We start from the raw sequence: 23,765 nt of genomic DNA on the forward strand, positions 1-23,765 counted from the left end.
AGGGACTTGGTCAGACCATTACAAACGCCTCCACATCAACGAGCTCGAACTCGAGGCGATAGCAAGAGGACTCCGCCATTTTCAGGAGCAATTGCGAGGCCACACAGTGACGGCATTCGCGGACAATACCACCGCAGTCTCCTACATCAACAGACAGGGGGGCACCAGATCGACCCGACTTTGTCAAGCGACTTGGGACCTCCTACACTGGTGCCGGCAAAACGACATACAACTGAGAGCCTCACACCTGGCTGGGGAGGACAATCAGGTGGCAGACGCCCTCTCCAGGGGCACATTAAGCCCCACAGAATGGTCACTACAACGCCAGACTTGCGCACAGCTCTTCAATGTCCTTGGTCGTCCGAACATCGACCTCTTTGCCTCAGCCGAGAATGCCAAACTCCCGACTTTCTGCTCCAGGAGATGGCACCCACAGGCCTGGGCAGCAGACGCGATGTCCATCTCATGGGACGGGATGCAGGCATACGCCTTCCCACCCCTGTGCCTCATCCACAAGGTCCTTCTGAAGCTTCGGAGATCCAGGACGAGACTGCTTCTCATAGCCCCCAGATGGCCCAGGAGGCCGTGGTTCCCCCTTCTGCTCGACCTCCTCTGCGGAGTACCTCGCGCATTACCAGACTCCCCTCACCTACTCACCCAAGCCAAGGGGAAGATCTTCCACCCGAACATCAGGTCTCTGGACCTGACTGCCTGGCCATTATCAAGTCTGACCTCAGAACGCGAGGATTTTCAGAAGACGTTGCCGATATGGCAGCAGCGGCAAGGAGACCTAGCACCATCAGAACTTATACTACAAGGCTCGACTGCTTCTACCGATGGTGCACGAACGCCCAGATTGATCCGCGTTCAGCCTCTGTAAAACACGTAACAGACTTCATGATGTCCCTGTTCCATCAAGGCAGACAGGTCTCCACCATCAAAAACTACCGCTCAGCTATAGCGGCGGTCCACACAGGCTTCGCAGACGGCTCCACCATGGGGTCAAACAAGGTCATCTCGGCAGTCCTCCGTGGCATGGCCAACAGGAGACCGACAACACCAAAACTCCCCCACTCTTGGAGTATAAATGGTGTTCTCAGGGAGATGGCGAATGATCCTTTTGAACCGATGGCATCAGCGTCCTTACGACACGTCACACAGAAGACCCTGTTCCTGATAGCAGCCGCATCGGCCAGACGGAGAAGCTGCCTCCACGCGTTATCCGTGGCGGAGGGACACATACGTTTTGACGTCAATGGGGTACGACTCATCCCCGATCCCTCCTTCCTCCCGAAGAACCAAACTCTTGAGTTTGTGCCAGGCGACATTTTCCTACCAAAAATCTCGCATTTTTCATCGATCAGAGAGGACAAACTCTGGTGCCCAGTCAGGGCACTCCGATGGTACTTACACAGAACCAAAGACCTCCGAACTTCGCCAAAACTGTTCATCCTACCGTCTGCCCCTCACACTCCGGCGTCTAAGGACACGATCTCCCGGTGGCTGGTCCAGCTCATCCAGCCTCACACCACAGGGGGAGAGAGGGTTCGGGCACATGACCTCAGGGGCCAAGCTTCCTCTAAAGCACTATTCGCGGGGGTACCCCTGGAGGAGATCCTGAAGGCGGCGGCATGGAAGACACCATCAACTTTCGTCGCCACATATCTGACCGACACCCTCGCTTCGGAGGCGGCATTCGGACGTGCGGTGTTGGGGGTTCCTTTGGGCAGGTCCCGCCCGTTGGGCCTCCCACCATCGTAACAGTGCCACTCTGTGCAATAGTGGAGTGGGAGACAGGTAAGAGAGGAGCGAAGTAAATTCCCCAAAACTCACTGGTTTGGGGATTTACGAGCGACGATACTTACCTGTCTTTCCCTCCTCCCACCACCACTCGGGACCTACCCGACGACACAAACGCCAACTAGACCGCTGAGCACCACATGACTCAGGACGCCGCCCTTACCGCGAGCTCCTGGGATCGTCAGCTAGCCTCTCCCGGCCGCACAGGCCTCACATGTCTCACCTGGTTCATAACGAACTCTTCCAACAGGACCCTGAGACGCTCGACGATCGCGACACTCCTCTTACACCCATCCTGATTGAGGTGAGTGCTCATACCCTAACAGGGCTTCTTTTCGAACTGATACCTCTAACATGCACCAGTTCGAGCGCACTCCAGTGTAAGATTACCGTCGCACATAACATCACTTGCACCCCACCTCCATGTCACCGGGTGGGGGCTTCTCTGATGATCAGCGGAGCTCGCGCACGCTTCTTCGCCGCCCTCGGCTCCCCCTTAGGTGCCACCCGCCCTCCCTACCCGAACGAGGGGCAAGCTGCCTGCTTGTGTCCTGGGATAGATTCGGAAGGAGGAGTTAGTGGGCGGTGCCTAGGGAGCGAGGGCGCAGTGCTAAAATATTCCAAATGTGTAGTTAGGTAGATAGGAAAGTGCAATAGTGGAGTGGGAGACAGGTAAGTATCGTCGCTCGTAAATCCCCAAACCAGTGAGTTTTGGGGATCCAATTATATCCAAATTTGAAGGTGTTGTATGAAACAAATAATGAATGGTTTCCATTTGTGCAATAGTACATATATTACATTCGTTGAAAAATGTAATTTGTTCCATTCAACTCAGCTGCGCCTCGTTGAATGGAACATTCCATCTTTTAACTCATGAAATATTTGCACTATTGCACTCATAACCATGTATAATTTGTATACTATCTTAAAGGAAGGTGTACTATTGAATTGTGTTTGTGATATTTATCATAGCCCCACAAAAGTATCCATCCTCAAATCATCTGTGTGAAACAATGCAAATCTACAGTTTGCACCACATTTGACTGTATGTATGTCCCGATTCTGACCAACAATTGAATGTACCATGCACTGAATCATGTGTGTGAAAATCATCATAGCTGCCACAGGGTATAGATACTGCTTCAGACTATGCTATTTCTATATTTCTGGTCGATCCTTTGTTTCGCAGCCTCAAAACTGCTTGGTATGGAACGGGTTCAGTAGAATATTTTCACCTGTTATATGAGGGATTTATATTCTGTTATATTTTATATTCTTAGGGTATATAGATTACATCTATTGTGTATTCTAGCTTGTATAGTTTAATACCCATACCTATAATTATTGTCTTAAATTAATTTACCAAAATATTATGGTACATACCATAGTATTCATTTCCTCCTGAGGTACTTCATCATGCTCTTCATTAGTTGTCTGCAAAAAGTACAATCAGTAAATTATTGATCTTGATTGAAATAAATATAATGCTTAGAGATTTAGGACCTGTCTATATTGGGGTGTGTTATTAAAATGATCAAGAATTTCCACACAATTGGCATCCATACAGGAGTGTATTATCAATATAATCACCACTCGGTTCAGGGGACCACCAATTGCCTTCCTTATCTGATGGAACATTTCCCCCGTATTAGGCCATATATGCTAATCAATGGCTGAAGAGGATTAACCTACTGTATAGTCTGACAGTAGCTTGATCTAGGAACCTTGTGATGACAAAGTGGGATACACAGCTTCTGAATGGCACCTCTGCCCTAAATGTCTTGACTGACCAATACACGATAGCGTAATATAGTTAACATGCAGCTACCACAACTGACGTTGTTTAGATACAATTTAAAAAAAAGGTGTACTAGGGCTTATTGAATCATGTTTGTGAAATTTACCATAGCCCCACAAAAGTATCCATGGTCAAATCATCTGTGTGAAACAATGCAAATCTACAGTTTGCACCACATTTGACTGTATGTATGTCCCGATTCTGACCAACAATTGAATGTACCATGCACTGAATCATGTGTGTGAAAATCATCATAGCTGACACAGCGTATAGATACTGCTTCAGACTATACTATTTCTATACCTCTGGTTGATCCTTTGTTTCGCAGCCTCAAAACTGCTTGGTATGGGACGGGTTCAGTAGAATATTTTGACCTGTTATATGAGGGATTCAATATGCCCATTCTGATATATTTTATATGCTAAGGGTATATAGATTACATTGAGATATATTATAGATGTGTATTTTCAATAATTAACCACTGGGTTCCCGGGACCACCAATTGCCTTCCTTATGGAAAATTACTCCCGTATTTGACCATATCTCATTACTTGTCTTTTATTGAATTGGTTAGGGTCGATAAGAAGTGTCATCTCTGGTCAACTAACGCATGCTTCATAAATGCTGGCAATTTCTCAATCAATGTGAATGCGAGTTGAACTTGTAAGACACATAAAAAAGTATTGTTATTTCACAGCATTTTAATTAAATTTTAATGTTACCTTCTTTCTCCAAGGGCAATAACCACCATAGTCATATGTTATCTCCTCCCCTGGTAGTATTTTCTTCTTAGCATATAGACAAAGATGTGGTATTACATCATCTTTTGCAACCTTCATGAAGCAGTTGGCATTCCTTTTGTCATCATTGACAAGTCTTCCTAGGGAGTTGTCCTCCTTTGTAGCATCAACACTGCAAAGATATAAAATAAGACTGTTTTACATTGAATTAACTTGTAAAATCAATCTTGCTCTATAAGCAGTGTATAACTTCAGTAAACAACATCAAAAAAGTTATTCTAAACATTCATGGTGCCACATCCAGCAATGTTTGTTAAACATGGCATAAAATATTTATGCAAGAAGTGGCATCACAAGATTTTTGAAAAACCCCAAAGCTAAGATGGAGAGAGACAAATTACAAGTATACAGTATGAGTTTATATGAGTATAATTATTAGTATCATAAAAGTGATTTGTTATTTCCTGTTTGCAAATACTCAGAAGCATATATTCCATCAAAGATTTTTGCACTTTGGATATAAGTGAGGTATCGATCTCTGTAATATATGTCTAAATATTCTCCCAAAAATTTAGTAGGAAGATAATGATAGTATTTTCAATGTTTTCTGTCTTTGTTGTAACCTGTATTGTCATAAATAGCTGTTAAAATATTGTTTGATTGATAATTTACCAGAGATTTTGTCCATTATGCATGAAGAAATAAAGGTAGGTTATGTCTGCAACTTTTTTCTGACATCTTATTTCAGCATTTTTCCTTGTGGTGAGATCCCCTCTGTATTGTAGGAGAAATTCTCCAGAGGATATTTCCTCTGTTGCAAAGACTCCTCTACCTTACAAAAGAAAATGGTCTTAAAGTCAGCATAGTTTTAGATCACACACAAAGATGTACAGTAACTCAGTATTTTTTTGGGAACACCATAGTTTCTGATGCAGCCAATTACAAATTTAGTATTATTTATCATGGTTAAGTCTGCATTTGCAATTTAAAGACAATTTCACTTAATATTTGCATTGGGTTTGGTGAGCTCTTAATTGCACCGTTAAATTTCGTCAAAAAATACTAATAAAAAGATACTTTCTCTGTGAACTATATTAGGCTGCCAGACTATGCCAGAAAATTTCATCTATAACAGCTAGTGTCTAATTATAAAAAAAAAAAAATTTTCTAAGGGAGGCCCTTAGGTATTTGTTGGGCTGCCAATGCAAATGGTAGGAAATAATTCAAATAAAAACATATGGGCATCAGGCTTCCCAGCCCACCCCCATTTAACCTCACAACTGCTACACTCCTTGCTCTCACTGCAGCCCCTGTTCATAGAACCCTGGATTAGCCCTGGTATGCAAGCTAGTGAATTCAAATTTTTGTTTATGCTAATTTGATGATACTCTAGGTAACATTGAATGCTGACAATTAATGGCAACAACTTTTCCCAAGACTTAGCAAGGAATAACTCATTAAATATTATTTGACGCATACCTTTTTCCTTATTTATCCATTGAACAGATAACCCATTTCTATCTGCCAATTTTTTGTTTAGGTTTGGTGTAGGTTGACGTCTGCACCGTAAGTTATACATCTGCAAAATAAACTGACACAGTTATAGGCTTGAAAAGCAAAGTTTAAGTGAGAAATACATGAATAATATAACTTTCCAAATGTAACTAAATCAGTTTCAAAAATCTACTAAAATTTAACTAAAATCTGTTTACTTGTTATATCTGCTGCTGCCACTTCTATTGTTTAAATTCAAATAATAAATTCTGAATCAAGTTGTGGGGAAGGGGGGGGGGGTTAGTATATACCCATCTTAATTATGGACCAAACTTTATTTTCAAAGTAAATTACTATGATGGACCATTACAAACTGAAAATACTGACCACCTAATTTCCAGGAGGAAAGGTATCGTGAGACCCCCCCCCCCAAGTTTCCCTTATATGGGAGAGGAACCAAAGTGCCAAAACAATGTACTATCATGGACAATTACAAAAATGGAAAAACTTTTCTTTCAGGGTGAGAATGGTCACAAAGGGCTCCTGATTTGGTTGGGGAGGGTGTTGATTTACCCCATCTAATTTATTGACCAAAGTTTGTTAACACAACTTACTATGATGGACCATTACAAAAATGAAAATACTCAATCCTGACCCCACTGTTCATGACTCAACTGTGTATCATGAAGTCACCATATATAGGTTAGTGTTTACTAATATGCAACCCTTATTTCACCACTCCTTGTGTAGTACAGTGCACAATTTACAGAGCTAAGGCAAGACTTTTGGTTCTCAGATTGGTTCATAATCATAGCTCACAGTTTTCTCCCTTAAGTCCTTTAAGTCTACTGGATTTAATTTTAGCTCAGACTGCACATGTCAGAAGGAAGTTTGTCTATGATTTTAGTCAGCAAAATCAATTTCATGATGATATTGTGTATACTGCCTATACTATATGATATTTCTAGCCTACCACACTTTATGTAGTGTTGGTTAGGCTGATACTTTAGTAGTGTGGTATTTAGTGTGGATATATCATGCTAAAGGAACCTCCTTAGAATGTTTATACTATGTAATATGTATAGAATTTCTAAACAATATCAGAAATCCTCAGGCAACATATCCTATACAGTAGGCTTGCTTAGAATTTAGTAGATGTTCAATTAACTCCAAAAATAGGACCTAGGCCTAGCTAGAAGCCATATCACAATATTATTAATATTAGCCTATTTACTTGTCAGTAAAATGGCAATAGGCAGCGCTTAGCTTAAATAATGGGAGTAAATTAAAATATGCAGGCACAGCTAGATAGGCTAGGTGCTCTCTAGTAGGGGTCTGCCCAATATTCATAAGGTCCGCTATTCATAAGAGTCATTGTTCATAAGGTTCGTTATTCATAACATGCATTTTTTCGATAAAAAGTTTGTTGTTCATTATGAAAAGGGATCATAATTCATAAGATCCGGTATTCGTAATGGAAACTTATTCGGTTAACTTATTCCTTATTCATAATAAGACAAAGGGTTCCTTATTCATAATAGAGCAAAGAGTGCGTAATCCATATTAGACAAAAAGGTTCTTTATTCCTAATCATTAAATGGGACAAAGGGTTAATTCGATATTCATACAGTAATGGAGCAAACGTTCCATAATCCATAAAGGGAAAAAGTTTTCTTATTCATAATAGGAGAGAAGTGCGATATTCATACAAGTGTAATTGGCAAGGCCTATTATGAATAACGAACCCTTCTTCCCATTATGGATAACGAACCTATTTGTCTAAATGAATATCGAACCCTTTGTCTTATTATGAATAATGAACCTTTGCTCTATTATGGATTACGAACCCTTTTCACCATTCTGAATATCCAACCCTTTTACCAATTATGAACAACAAACATTTTTCTTTCATTAGGAATAACGAACCATATAAACAATGAACCTTTTTGCTCATTATGAATAGCGAACCTTATGAACAATGAACCTTATGGATATAGAACGTTACCTTATGAATATCCGGCTGTCACCCTCTAGTATACCATTAATTGATACGTCTGGCCTGCATTTGAGCTATAAAACTTGACACAAATCTTCATATCTTGCAACCCTAACTACCGTTAAGTTATTATGTATGATGACATGTCTCTAGGAATACAGCGTAACTTTCAGTGGGCTAAAACAAATCCGAGCAGCATGCATCATAGTGCAGTTTAACTACTTTAACATCAGCTCAGGGCTTGAGCTTTTACATAGGCGTAGTACTATTCGGGTATGATTACGATATGGTACAGAACCTTATCTAACAACTAGCCTTTGTTAAATTGGTGAATGACTTAATGTTATTGACCTAGCCTAGGCTATAGACAGTACATGTGTGGCCTGGAATTTCAAACACAGGCCTTACTAAAAATATATAATTTCACAACAACTGGTATATTTAATTATTCAAATTCCAAATTCAAGCTGCACCAAGTAACAAAAATAAATGAAGCTATTAAATTGTAACCTCCAAGATCTAACCTATATCCTACTACTTATAACATGTAGGCTAGGCCTAGCCTAGGATTGAATCATTAATATATTCTGTGGCAGCCTAGTCTTTAGCCTAGCCTATAGCATACCATGTTATGTGCCTATCTACAACAGTAAAGGGTATATGAAGACTAGCTAGGCCTATAGCCTAGGCTTTTTAATATTCAAATTGATCCTTTATCTTTTTTTATTATGACTTTCCCCTAATTTTTATACATGCTCACCTTTAAAATGTCATTGTTTCTATCTTCTTAAATCCCAGTTGAAAGAACATCTTCAACCCTGCCAACATGTCAGTGATATGTACTGTAGGGTGTTGCTTCTGTATTACTTTGAGGGCGCTATTCTGCAATGTTGAATCAGTTTCTTTACATTGATAAAATGTAAATCCTTGTTCACACTAATTAGACCACTTGTGTGAGTTCTCTGCATACACTTGTGATTCGTAGTCCTCTTGATTCACAAGTGTATGTAAAAAAATTGGGAGAAATTCTGCCCCACATACGTATACAATGTTAGTATGTGTGTGTGTGCGTGTGTGTGTGTGTGTGACGCCAAGCTTGAAATTAGGTTTTCTCAGCAATCCCAAGGTAGATTGATCTCATTCTTGGTACATAGGTTACCCATCATGAGTAGACGATCCCTATTTATTTTGGTGCTAATATCATGAATATTAATGAGTGGGCGGGGCTTAGAGTGATTTTCAACAAATGTCAATATCTTCGTAACCGTAAGTTCAATTTTCATGGAACTTAGTTTGGTGGTACAAGAGGAAAGTCCTCTATATGAATATGGTGACAGTTTGTCCAATCTCATTATTATTCATGAGGGGCGGGGCTAAGTGTTGTTTTTCGCAAAAACGCTTGAAATTAGGTTTTCTCGGCAATCCCAAGGTGGATTGATCTCATTCTTGGTACATAGGTTACCCATCATGAGTAGACGATCCCTATTTATTTTGGTGCTAATATCATGAATATTAATGAGTGGGTGGGGCTTAGAGTGATTTTCAACAAATGTCAATATCTTCGAAACCGTAAGTTCAATTTTCATGGAACTTGGTTTGGTGGTACAAGAGGAAAGTCCTCTATATGAATATGGTGACAGTTTGTCCAATCTCATTATTATTCATGAGGGGCGGGGCTAAGTGTTGTTTTTCGCAAAAAAGCTTGAAATTAGGTTTTCTCAGCAATCCCAAGGTGGATTGATCTCATTCTTGGTACATAGGTTACCCATTATGAGTAGACGATCCCTATTTATTTTGGTGCTAATATCATGAATATTAATGAGTGGGCGGGGCTTAGAATGATTTTCAACAAATCTTCAGTATGACCCGGCCAGGAGTCGAACCCCTAACCTTCCAGCTGCAAGTCGGAATTCTACCCCAATACTATTAATGAGGGGGCATGAATATTAATGAGTGGTAGAGCTTAAAGCAAATTCTTTAAAATATCAATTTGTTCATCAAACTTGAGCTGATAGCAAGGAACAACATTTGTGTTGATGCTACATTAATATTCATAAAAGGTCGGAACCAAGTGTACACAATGAACCTACAGTAATATTTAGATGCCAAGGAATCTCAAAACCTCTTGGTTTTCTTGTTGACACATGCCGTTTATTAATATTCGAGGTTGTGAATTTGCATCCAATAAACTTCACGTTAATTTTGAGGTGATACCGTAGAATGTTATAAATTATATTGAACAGGTCTGTTCTTGTAATTTCTTTGTAATTATTCATCATAACACATAACAACATGTAACAGTCCGTTTAATTGACCATGTATCTTACTGTACCAGCTCCCTTGTTTTAAGTGGTCATGTTTAGGTTGTTAGTTGTTTCTGTTTGTGTGAGACGTGGCTCTTCCATGAAACATTATAACACTAACAGTTATATTACTTTAAATTGTTGGTCTTGGTTCAAGTAATTACTAATCAAATTAAATTTACCCATTTCTATGGTACTGCGGGAATTAGTCAAATGCACAGGATGGTGATGAGGAAATTTGGAATTTGGAACAGATGTATGTGGAATTTAACTCTGTTTTCTAGCTGATTTCTACACTTTCGTAGTTTTTAACTCAAATAATGTTGAGAATGAAGTCACTGCGTAAACGTTTTAATAAAATTAAATAAAGCTGCATGCTACGTAATAGGTTATAACGGTGACCAATCCATATAATATTCACACATTAATGGATAGACCTGCAACTAAGTAAGAGATCTAGGTATGTTGTTTCGATCACATGACTACTACTTATTAGTGTTATAGTGTTATAGTATTCTTCCATTGTATTAAATCTTGCTAATAAATTAACTTTGTTGCTTAGAAAGCTTCAGGGGATTTGAAGGATCACTTGCTTAAATTATTATATATCCAGATTAGTGTATACGTGACTGATATAAGTGTGTTGGTCAAAGCAGGCTTATATATGAAAGGACGGGTCTGGTTTTTATTTGAAACCAATAAACTCTGATATATTTTTCTGAATGGTAATGCTTGTCATGGTCATTTTCATATATGAAGGAAAGAGGAGATATTTTAAATGCTGGCATTATAAGGGTTCTGGGGGGGTTATTGTATTCGTGTAAAATGGGAATAAAATTAGAAAACAGAAACAAACTATGTAGTATATATGTGTAGCTCTTCTTACCCGCTTCGTTGATATCTTGTACGGATACCATGGTAACCTAAACAATACAATCACTTGATAAAATATTAATTGAAGACAAATATTCGTATTATTTCCCGCGTGTTTTGAACTGACACAAAAATATATACATCAGACGATTTTTAAGTAGTCAGGATCCGCGGTGGGGTGGTGTGGGGGGGGGGTGGTGGAGTTGTTTCAATTACTGTATAGTCGGTAACTGATAATCTGATTTAAATATTCAGAATTTGTCATCCGCTAATTGCTTATTTATCTTGATAAATACCTTCAAGTGTTTAGGGTAGTTTATTGCCACACATAAACCTTCCAGCCCTATTCATTACTTATTGTTAGTGTATAGGATTAGGTGGAGAGTTTAGGGAGCCAAATAATGGAAGAACAACTCACTTAAACGTTTATAACACGTTTATTCCCAACGCAGAAACAAACTTATAAAAATCTGGAAGTGAACAGAAATAAATATCTTTAAAATATACTTTTGAGATAAAAGTCTGTAAGTAAATCACGAGCATTGGTACGATAATTAACAACTAAGCATATCATTTCAACATTTAGTAGAACACTGGTAGCGTGTATGACTTTGACACAACATAATTGACATAACCGACGCTGCTTAACGTTTCCAACATACCACTATAAATCCTCGTGAAACATCGTTATTATTATTCTGAACCAAAACTTAGCTGAAGAACAAATCAATGACATTAACGAATATCTTAATCAAATAATGTCTTCACCTGTACAGTACTATGAATAAGCAGCAGCATTATGATACAAAAAAATGGCAACGGTAAATCTGAACTAATGTTTAAAATATTTGGATTATTTCTTTCGTATTTTGAGTATATATGAGCAACCCAAACCAAGTCCAGCTAATACATAGAGACACAGCAATGACGAGCTCACGCTGTTTCTGTAAATACTAGTCTAACAGACACACAGGGAGTATCGGTTACATAAACCCACTCTAAATATTCCTTAATGTACAGACCGTCGCTTCCTGGTCTAAATGTTCCTTGCCTAATGTTGAACAGAGAGAGTCAACTATTTTAAAACTGATTATGTGCGCATGTACAAACTTCCAATTGAACATACATAGACAGGGTAAATTTAGAAATGAAACACGTTTGTGCAAGGTTTATTATATTTAGTGAAATGTTTAAATTGTTAACATATCTATTTAATTATCCAATGTTGTCTCTTATTGTATATTTTGACCGGACATCTACATTTCCAAAACTGTGATGGATATCTTTACACTTCTAACAATACGATAGAAACAGACCGTCTCAGACGAAGGGGGGGGGGGGGGGTGGGTGTAACCAATGTGCTGCTTTGTGGACTAAGCAAGGATTTGCTTTTTCTGACAAAGATGTTCTGGGTCTATCTTTAAATACGGCCCTCTTTTTCCTCCTTGTCATCTTCTCTGTCGTCCATTGTATCCATGTGATCACTACAGTGAGAAGTTAGTCATTATGACGTCACTCAGTTTGTGATGACGTCACTCAGTGGTTGATGACGGGTTTAAAAGTGATTTTGTCTTCCCTATAAGCTGATGTTTGTATTCATGTTGTTAAGTCCGTGCATCTTACATTGACGAGTCTGTCTCCAATATTGACTTTAGTGTGTTCAATGTAGATGTGCGTTTACCTGTCAGGAATAATTTTCTGGGATATTTTTGAAGATATATCATTCTAACTTATACATTGTTTGCTTCGCCATATTATATTTTCCTAAAATCTCATTTTCCAAATCTCATGAATATAATATTTCTCTTCCTTCCAGGCCTGTGACGGAAATGGCAATCTACCAGGAGAAGAGGTAAGAGAGACTTAGATTCATGTTCATGTTAATTAGTACGGTGATTTTAATAAAGACACATAGGTATTAATTAATGTTGAACAAAGAAATAAGACAAAACAGTATTAAACTTTGTGTCTCATCAGGGAGGACAGGTTTTTAATTGTCGTGTATCCAACAGGGACTTTAGATAGGCCTGCTACAAGTTTATATCTGGTAATGATGATAGCACTGTTCTCAATGTCAATTTTAGATGCGGCCTAAATAATCTTCCTTCCGCACACAAAGTCAAAGAAATGCTCAACAAAGAAGCGAATAGACCTTTAAATACTACAAGGTTAGTCCGATGTTATGGTGTGTTAAAAGTCTCACACCAATTGGAATTTAATATTTGAACATTTCAGCTGTCCACGCATGATTGACTGTAAAAGGCAAGGGAAGGTGTAACCATTTTCCTTATACACAGAAAAGGCTAACTCTACAAGTCTTTACGTCTATCTCCGATAAATCTTTACTTTTGTATTCTTGGATAATATAAAATAATTAGAATCATTCCCTGGGGTCGGGGACGGGTTAGGGATGGTTAAGGAAGAGATAAGCTTCTCACAGAAATTTGGTAAACGATACAATATATATTGCATATAAGCATCATCACATACCTGTCAAACAGGAACACATTAATTAATGAAATTGAAGAGATAAAAGGGTCTGCTCTATTGGTAATGTGAGTGTACGAGAGCGTCCACTGTGGCATAAAATGACTCGGAGTAGAAACCATTCCCTGTGGAATGTGAGCATACCAAGCTGTTGCGATGCCAAATAAAAGGAAACTAGAAACAATATAAACAAAATTATGTTTTAGTATCTGAGAGATCACGTGCATCAGGTAAGTTACAATGAGGGTCCCTTCAGACAAAACTGATATGATAGCAACGGCGTAGGTATTTCATGAAGATGAACCTACGTGTATGTGAGGTGACTCCTCAACATTTACAACAAAATGTCAAAAGAATAAACACAATAATTGGGCAATATTCTTAAATCAATTCTGACGTGTCAGTTCAGAGCGGCTAGAAATACAAGTAGTTTAGAAAAGATTGTTGTCTAAAAATGGATTGATTTCTAGCACAACCTGATACTGTTAGTGTTTAATCATGTAATCGACCAATTCTTTAAATATTTAACTAGCAAATATAATACTAGTCAAATTAAGATATAAGGCATCATTCTATTTATTTTTAATTACATAATACTTCAGTTTGAACTATTTAATGTAATCATTAATCTTAAACATGTTGCTTAAACACATTTACAAACAGATGGCGCATGTAACACCAAATCAGAAGGATATTGTTTCTTTCTGTTTATTTAAATTTGTGTCATAATATGTAATGACTACTGACTAGTCCAGCTAACAAAAAAAAGCTTGTAGTTCCATTGTTTTTACGCAGAGGGAGGGAGGATTCGTCCGACTAAATGATCTAACATATAATACCAAAGTTGGAAGAAGATGTATATCCCCCCCCTACTCCCCCGCATGGACGTCTATTAAATTAACGTCATTAAACCATCAACATTAAATTAACGTCATTAAACCATCAACATGTTACAACATTTTCATAGAGGCTACATCAGCCTTTTTTCACGTTTTTAATTAAGAATCGCTGGACTGATACTGTACAGAGAAACTAACAACATAGTAAGAAGTAAAAGTAGATAATTCTTGTTTTATGAAGCATCATTCAGTTCTTTCAGAATAGACATCATAATATAAATATACACATCTATCATGGTTTTTTTTATATTAAATATGCGACTCCCGTGGGACCGTTTGATTCATGTTACAAAAGTAACTACCATGACTTGCAAAATTCTAACAAAATTAACAATAAGAGGGCCCTTTTTAGAATGAAACTTATCATCAATGTTAAGATTACTTTAACCTGAGTTGAATTTGCTTCACATCATTGAAGAATTTAACGCATGTCTGCAAGTTTAGTTATTTAGTTATTTGTATTTGGAGGAAACGGAATTCACGATATATGAATTTGTTCCCATCGTGCAATAATGTTTGTAACTGTAAAATGTAGGAAGTTCTTTATAAATGATTGCTCTATGTTCATTCCTCCCAATGAATATTTTATTTTAAACAGTATTTGTGTTATAAGTATTTTCGATGTACGTGGAGTACTGGCTAGGGGTAAAAAAAAACGGCAAACGCGAAAAAAAAAATTAAACTCTTGGGTTAAACCGTCAAAAAGTTTGAATCTTGTTAAAATATCATTGTCACAATTCGTGCTCCTCTTAAAAAAAAGGTTAATTATCAAAAGATTCCGTGTTTTAGTCCGTTTTCATTCTGACCAGAGGACAGTTGTAGGATGAAAGGAACCTATTCAGAAATCTGCGTAAATAAATACCACGCAGATAGATGTAGGCACATAGCGCACTTAAATAGGGATGTTCTTTGTTTTATTAAAGTTATGTATGATTATTTATTTCCCTTCTTGCAGGGTTACAGCGAACCTAGTTCATCGGAAGATGATACGGATGAAGAAGTAAGAATATCGAGTATTTCTTTTTTAGTTTGTCTCATACTAAGTTATATTCAATAAGCAAACAAGAGACTATCCTCGTGAGACAGCTTTACAGTTAGTCATATACAACATGAATACGATATGTCATCTATGGAGGACATTTGACAACAAAGCTCGTCAAATTTACAAGATCAACATAAATAAAAATATATGTAAACATGGAATTGTGTCAGAGTTCGTGTTAATTGCTGATAATTTATATAAAACTTATAATATAATTTATGCATAATAACCACATGTCAGCCTACGTATGTTGAGTAAATGGAATGTTGTTCTATCACGGGTCGCTTGCCTCTTGAATTGCAAACAAGTAGATGTTTGTATATTGCTTATAACATCTAGCTAAGAATGACTACAAAAGTGGGCTAATACAAACAATGACAATTTTAATGATCTTATCACGGATCTTAATCTGTTCATCATGAGTTACTGTTCATATTCTTTGGCAATTATTCTTAACAGTATATACTACCGGATAGCAAGAATAATGGTGTTATATTTCATAATTATATTTAGAGATGAACTACTAGATAAAGGGAGCTAATTTATGCATGATAATACTAATGTCATGATGGTCTAGCGATCAAGCGTCATCCGATGATGAAAATCGTAATGAATTCACTGCTGCTTGATTTAGTCTGGACTGTCTCTGAATTTCGTAATAACCTCAACATTTTATAATAAGAACTTGAAATTATCGAAATTGATAGAAGAAATAACTGTAACTGGTCAATCAACTTAAAGAGTATATATTGAGTGGTTTTCCTATACATATTCGATTAAGCTGATTCTACAATACTGCATTCATGGATAGAGCATCCAATACCATTTGTCCTTAACATTGGTATGTTTTCCCCATTGCGTTTTGGATTGCATCTGAGGAACTCACCTAAGGATCTGTACATCCAGATACAGATACTGTTGAGTGTTTGTTGAGCTACACAAAGATTAATACATTTATACTCACAATGACACCTCGTAGAAGTAAGAGACTTGTCAATGTTACATTTCCTTAGCTATACACTGGTCGCAACGTTTTCACATTTGAGCCAGTTGACGTCAGATGACTTTAGCCTTAACAATATCAAGGGGTTTGTCCAACTCAGAATGGGTAACCTACATGTTTCCGTTCTTGAGATAAAGTAGGTACCCGGTCTTTATTGTGTTATCCTGTTGAATTCAGATGATTCTTGACCTCTAATAAAATCAATAAGGTCCATGTGTAATATGGGAAGCCAACATGCCAAGTATAAGGGTTGCCAATGATAACAATAACAATTTTTTGATCTTATCACGGATATTAAACTGTTCATCTTGAGTAACTGTTCATATACTGTGGCAATTATTCTTAACAGTAATTGACGGATAGCAAGAATTATTGTGTTATATTTCATAATTATATTTAGAGATGACATAATAGATAAAGAAGGTAATTTATGCATGATAATACTAATGTCATGATGGTCTAGCGATCGAGCGTAATCCGATGATGAAAATCGTATTGAATTCACTGCTGCTTGATTCAGTCTGGACTGTCTCCGAATTTCGTAATAACCTCAAAATTGTATAACAAAAACTTAAAAGCATCGAAATTGGTAGAGTAAAATAACTATAACTGGCCAATCAACTTAAAGAGTATATATTGAGTGGTTTTCCTAGAACTATTCGACTAAGCTAATTCTACAATATTGTATGTATGGATACAGCACAGTAAAACTACAATTATATGGAAGAGTATTTTAGTAGATATGCGATTATGTGTGAGAATGAATTAAACGGTGACTGTAGACAGAAGTATTGTCTTAATATGTTACAGTCCGCTAACAAAGAGAAAATGATTGTTTATTTTACTTTATTGCTATTGATGTGTTCTATATATTCACCTGTTAAATGAGCTTCTTTGGAATCCTCTTTTCAGGTTATATGAATTATGACGTCGACTAATCGGTTAGGTTATTTGTTTATAAATATTGATAACGCAACCAAAACCAGTTAATTTTTCTTTATATAATCAACCGAGCACCCTTGGATTGCATCCAATATGATTTGTCCTTGGCAATGGTATGTTTTTCTCATTGACAATGGTATGTTTTCCCCATTGACAATGGTATGTTTTACCCATTGCGTTTTGGATCGCATCTGAGGAACTCACATAATGATCTGTACATCCAGTCACTTACATTGGTGAGCCTCGACATGCGGGACTATTGAGGAGCTGTATATTAAACTTAAACTAACAGTTTATTTTTTTAATACTTCTGTTCCACAGACCTTTGATGACGATGACGGTGGTGGCGGTGATGATGATGATGATGATGATGATGATGATGATGATGATGGTGGCGGTGATGATGGTGATGGTGATGATGATGAGCACGACGAACATACCGTTGACGACACAACTAGTCATTACAACCAACCGGCAGAAAGCAGGCCTACAACAGATGTGAGTTATTAGATATGTAGTATCAGAGAAACTATGAGAGTCCGTAAGGGGTAGAGATATATGAGATTATTTCCACTCCCCTTGGAATATGACATTAGTCAAAATATGAGCAATAATTATTCAGCATTTTAGTCTTAATATGTTATAGTCCAAAACAAAAAAAACATGCAGCAACACTGTGGAGGCTCAGCTAACCTATTGATGAAATTTGTTTTGGGCCTTTGGCATATTTCTGAGCAGTTTATCCATTTGTTAGTTTTTGTTCCTTGCCTTATGCTACAAGTAAGCAGACATAGTTTGAGTTGTACACATTTGTTTTGAGAAAAAAAAGACATAAAGGTACATGAAATTTTAACACTTTTTTAAATGAACAATAAATATTGTTCTTGAGTACTTAAAATTCAGAGCTGCGTTTGCAGTATCTTCAAACCAGAATGCAAAATTATATTGAGGTTTCATGGAGACTTCATCGTAACAGGCAACCGACCTCCAATGTAACCACTAGTCATTACAACCAACCAGCCTAAAACAGGCCTACACCAGATGTGAGTAATGAGATATGTAGTATGAACAGAGATCAAATGTGATCACCAGAGATCAAAAGAGAGATCAAATATAGTTAAATAGAGTATTAAAGAAGTAAATAAGATCTTCAACTCTGTCCTAAAATATTGAGTTGGTTTCAACAAGTTGTTTTTATTACGTAATATTATATTATGTTAAACTGTCTCAGATTGCCCAGTTTTATTAGTCTCTGATATAGTTGAGACGTCTTAAATCCGTCTTTCTGTAGTGAATTTAATTTGATCACTAGTAACAACAGAGATCAAGATGGGATCAATAATTTCCATCAATACAATGAATTATTCTAAATAATTCATAGCACTAAATCATTAGTCATATTAAAGTCATTCTTGTTACTACAGCTGTTACTGTAAATAGAGGGCGTCTGACGAGACTTACCAAGAGCTCTGTTTATACAAAAAGCGATAAATTCATCTTGATATGAATTGCTACCTGATTCTCTGACGGAATTTGTTGCTAGTAATAGCTTATTGTTCTCTTCTGTTAAGGCAGTCGTAAATGACTTACCCTATAATTGATACTCATTACGTATTAAGATATGATTCTTTTCTTTCTATTTTGTGCAGGATGCAGCACAGAAGCGGAGAAGGTCTAGAGAGAAATGCAAAGTCTCATGAGGTTAGTAAGGAATATCACAGCTGAATGAGACTCACTGTTATAATCAAATGTTTCTTTTAGTATGAGATTTTCTGTAACAAACACATACAAATAAGTAATTAAAAATTTGTATCCCTACTTCCTAACCGGTAACAAATTTATTCCTCAACTGAAACCAAAACGTAACATAATGAATTTTGTGAGGAGAGATCAAATTTGGGACCTCAAATTTGGTTAGTAAGAAGGGGCGGGCGGGGTTTGTGAGAGGGATATATTCCCATAAAGAAATTTAGACTGAGCTCTGAATATTCTGACAGGACTGAAAGGTAGGGACGCGTCATTGGTAAACTGACAAACATCTTCTATAGGCAGTGCTGACAAACATATCACTCAAGACAGCTATCTCTGCATCTCACTGATGAGGTCTGAATAGGAATATGGAAAGAAAAAGAGGAATACCTCTCCGGGATCAAATTTGTTTTTAACCTTAATTGGTTAGTTGGTTTTAAATAATATGACAGCAGATGATTCATATCAGTCTGTGTAGTAAATGATCCATAATATTCTGTGTAGCAGGGTTCTCCATTTGTCTGTGTAGCAGGTGATGCCTGTTATTCTTAGAAGCAGGGATCTCTGTCAGTCTGTGAAGCAGGTGATGCCTGTTATTCTTAGTAGCAAGGATCTCTGTCAGTCTGTGTAGCAAATGATCCCAAATATTCTGTGTAGCAGGGTTTTCCATTAGTCTGTGTAGCAGGTGATGCCTGTTATTCTTAGTAGCAGGGATCTCTGTCAGTCTGTGTAGCAAATGATCCAAAATATACTGTGTAGCAGGGATCTCCATTAGTCTGTGTAGCAGGTGATGCCTAATATTCTTAGTAGCAGGGATCTTCGTCAGTCTGTGTAGCAGGTGATGCATGTTATTCTGTGTAGCATGGATCTCTGTCAGTCTGTGAAGCAGGAGATTCCTGTTATTCTGTGTAGCAGGGATCTCGCCAGTCTGTTTAGCAGGTTGTGCCTGTTATTCCGTGTAGCAGGGATCTAGCCAGTCTGTTTAGCAGGTTGTGCCTGTTATTCCTTGTAGCAGGGATCTAGCCAGTATGTGTAACATATGATTCCTGTTATTCTGTGTAGCTGGGATCTCTGTTAATATTTGTAGCAGGTGATGCCTGTTATTCTGTGCAGCAGGGATCTCGTCATTTTGTGTAACAGGTTATGCATGTTATTCTGTGTAGCAGGGATCTCTGTTAATATTTGTAGCAGTAGATCCCTGCTATTCTATGTAGCAGGGATCTCGTCATTCTGTGTAGCAGGTGATGCATGTTATTCTGTGTAGCATGGATCTCCTTCAGTCTATGTAGCAGGTGATGCCTGTTACTATGTCTAGCATATATCTCCCTTAGTATATGTTGTTTTCTTTCATCCCTTCATTAACTGCAACAATTCGTGGAGGTGAAAACACTTTTTAATAGTAATAATTTTCTGTCTTTCTAGGTTACATATGTGAAGTAGTCTTATCACCAGGAGGAACAGCAGACTGTTTAACATTTACTGTTCCAGAGACATAGAGGTGACAAGAGAGAGAGCGAAACGGCTGGGAGAGAGAGCAAGGGAACGTGGAGAGAGAGAGCATATAGTCTGACATTCTTCTCAGTAACGTCTCTGGAGATGTCATAGCAGACTGTTGTATTTAGTTAATCATCTTTTCCTTTCTGAGTATTGATCATATTTTGCGAGTAGATATTAATGCTCAACGATGCTCGTCTATAAGCTTTGAATAAACTCATTATTTTCTGTGGACACGTGTCGTATAGAACGCATTAAGTGTGATTTCGTTATATAGCGATTGTTCAATCACGTGACATATGGAACGGATTGACTGCTGTTTTATAGCATAGAGAATACGTTTTCATGTTCTTTATCATACAGATCAAATGTCATTTGCGTAATATCATAGTGAATGTAGGTAACGATCAGGTTATGAATTTGAAATGATTAAGAAAAGCTTAATAATATATTGAATGTATTACATTAAACAGATCAACTACTGATATTTAGTATAGTGAATGTATAATCCCTTGTAAAGAGACACGGATTAACTGATGATATAGTTTGCTAAATTTACTCAGAATATACTCCTCAAAAAGAGTTCATCGGATGTTATGTAATGGTAATACCATTCTGATGTTACGTAATGGTGTGTCATACTGATGTTGCGTAATAGTAATACCATACTGATGTTACGTAGTGGTAACACCATACTGATGTTACGTAATGGTAATACCATACTGATGTTTCGTAGTGGTTACACCATACTGATGTTACTTAATGGTAACACCATACTGATGTTACGTAGTGGTAATACCATACTGATGTTACGTAATAGTAATACCATACTGATGTTACATAATGGTAATACCAAACAGTTCTAAAATCAGAGGCAATGAGTGTTATTCTCGTCTCAGTTCTTTATTGTTTATTTACAATGAATGTATAGTTAATCTTTAAACCACTCTTTACGCTAACACATGATAATAGAAATGCACAGTTGACCAGAGATTCAGGAAAATTACAAGTTGACCCAACATACACCAATTTGTGGTCAAATTCAATGAACTTGACATTTTTTATTTTTTGTTTATTATGTATAAGTGTTATTCAATTATTCATCCTGATTCTTTACTTATTCAACATCTATTATATGTTCATATTTTGTGTTGTTTTTGTAAGTTAGTTACACTATCACGAGATGCTTTACTTTTCTTCTATGTCGTTCATTTCTGATTTTCTGTGAAAATACTTGATATGATATAGGTATGGGATGTAATCCTGTTCAAGATGGACGGAATGCTACCCCTGCAGGTAGGAACAATTGTGGGAGGAACCGAAAAATATATGAAAGTGGACAACATTTCATACGGTAGGCATAAGTACAGACAGTTACCTTCAACGTTTGGATGCAGAAAAAAATCAAGAAACAAAACAGAGAAACTATTAGACACCGACAGAGAGCTTGACCTCCGCCCAAGACCTGGGATCACCCTCCCGGGAAAAATCAACCTAAATAAAATACCACCCGGTGACGGTGCTGTACCCCGCGGACTGGTTTAACTCGCAAGCACTCTGTCCACCGGATTCCTAATCTAGAAGGCCCCTTACCCCTCATCAGAGCCAAGGCCTCTTCCCAGCTAATAAAGTCAAGTTTGTCAAGGGGAACTTTAAATATGAATATCCCAATCGATGGGACCCACCTAACTAACTAAAAGTTAAGAAACCCATATATTGTCATATTTTTATCTAACATTTTCACATTCCAAGACAGATCAGAGTAATCACTTTGAAATTCGTGAACCTTGGGGTGGTAGGGGGATGGGTGGGGATTGTGTGTTCAGATTAATGTGCTATCAATTGTATATATATCTTTGACAGATAATAACCTATTGTGAAGCTGGTTATATAAACTTGTGAAGCTGTGGTATAAAATTGTGTGGTATAAAATTGTGAAGCTGGTTATATAAACTACCAGTGTAACATCTCAGTCAAATGATTTAACCTCCTATCCTTACATTTGTCACTTCGACAATTACAATGAAACTTATTCGTATTTGTTTTGTTAACTTCAAAACTTTTTAAAAATATTTAGTTTTTTTACTCTTTCCGTATTTTCGTATACATTAATCTTATTGCAAATTCATAGAATGTGTTGGAGACACTATGATCTCTATCATAGGTCAGCAATTGCATATTACTCTTTGATTGTTCTGTTATATCAAAGTTGTCTTAATGGGGAAAATAAAAATCGAGGACGTTTTGGTGTATATCGAACTTCAAGACATTTCCAGTTAACATGACTTTATTAACTTAGGTTTCTTTTTCTTATTTAGCTTAAATATTTCCTGAAGCAGTTGTAACAATTAATGACATTTTATGCATCATTTTCATTCACTGACAGCTACCAGTTTTATTTTGTATATTTGTTTTTGCTAGGGTGGGGTGCTTTGTGCTTTTTGCTTTTGCCTTTGTTTATCCCTCATGATTCATTCTATAATCTATGGAATTTAAAGCCAACTAATATAATGATCATTACATAACATTACTATTTTGTGCTCAATCAATTACTTTAAAGATAATGATCGGCTTTCTATTGTACTCTCATTGATCTGATTACTACGCGTGCTAGACATTTATATTCATGTATACTTTACATATGTTTCTTCCCCTAACTTCCATTACAGCCGATAAAAGACTATACAGTGACGTGTCTGTGACGTCATTCAATAATAATTCGAACAAGATAATGACAATCTGAACAGTTTGTGTACTGCAGCTTGAAATCAATGATCGTACTTCTATATATGGTAGGTCTTGTAGTTTACTCATGGCTGAGACTAATAGTTGTTCAACAATCCATTGGAAACATTTGATCATAGGTTATATAATGGCAAATTATTTCAGATTATTGTTCACATTGTAAGAATTACATGAAAATATCGCTATTTTGTTAATACCACGTCATTGCAGTTTCTTATGTTTTGGCTTCAATTGTCCAAGCTTTAAGACTTTTGCAAGCACACGAACAGGTCCTTTTAATATATCCCATAATTGTGCTATTGTAACCATTTCTGGGGTAATCTTCCACTAGCAAATTGCTAAACGAAACATTTAAAATTAAAGGCATTGAAGACTCGCCCCATGCAGCTGTATGTACCGA

General features: G+C 37.2%; 2 protein-coding genes across 3 annotated transcripts in view; one reads left to right on the forward strand and one right to left on the reverse strand.

Moving 5' to 3' along the window:
* The window catches only part of LOC139982136 (uncharacterized), a 175,332-nt gene extending 151,768 nt beyond the window's left edge, over positions 1–23,564 (forward strand). Inside the window, exons 8-11 of the mRNA XM_071994736.1 lie at positions 12,821–12,856; positions 15,346–15,390; positions 19,027–19,078; positions 20,549–23,564. Coding sequence (XP_071850837.1) covers positions 12,821–12,856; positions 15,346–15,390; positions 19,027–19,077 — 132 coding nt within the window. The 3' untranslated portion in view covers position 19,078; positions 20,549–23,564. The remainder of the gene's footprint in view (positions 1–12,820; positions 12,857–15,345; positions 15,391–19,026; positions 19,079–20,548) is intronic.
* LOC139982146 (N-lysine methyltransferase KMT5A-B-like) lies at positions 2,824–9,970 on the reverse strand. Of its 2 annotated transcripts, XM_071994750.1 has the most exons (5): positions 8,589–9,970; positions 5,818–5,917; positions 5,011–5,170; positions 4,321–4,510; positions 2,833–3,234 (listed from the first exon to the last, which is right to left on the reverse strand). In XM_071994750.1, exons 2-5 carry the CDS (start codon positions 5,915–5,917, stop codon positions 3,160–3,162), a joined length of 525 nt encoding a protein of 174 aa, XP_071850851.1. In that variant the 5' UTR covers positions 8,589–9,970; the 3' UTR covers positions 2,833–3,159. The 2 variants fall into 2 exon arrangements, 1 of the variants encoding a protein (XP_071850851.1); XR_011797995.1 differs by having other exon boundaries at positions 2,824–3,234; positions 5,011–5,166; positions 5,818–9,970.
* Positions 23,565–23,765: the final 201 nt, after the last annotated feature.

Source organism: Apostichopus japonicus, chromosome 16 (assembly GCF_037975245.1).
Source record: "Apostichopus japonicus isolate 1M-3 chromosome 16, ASM3797524v1, whole genome shotgun sequence".
In the NCBI taxonomy this organism is placed as follows: domain Eukaryota; kingdom Metazoa; phylum Echinodermata; class Holothuroidea; order Aspidochirotida; family Stichopodidae; genus Apostichopus; species Apostichopus japonicus.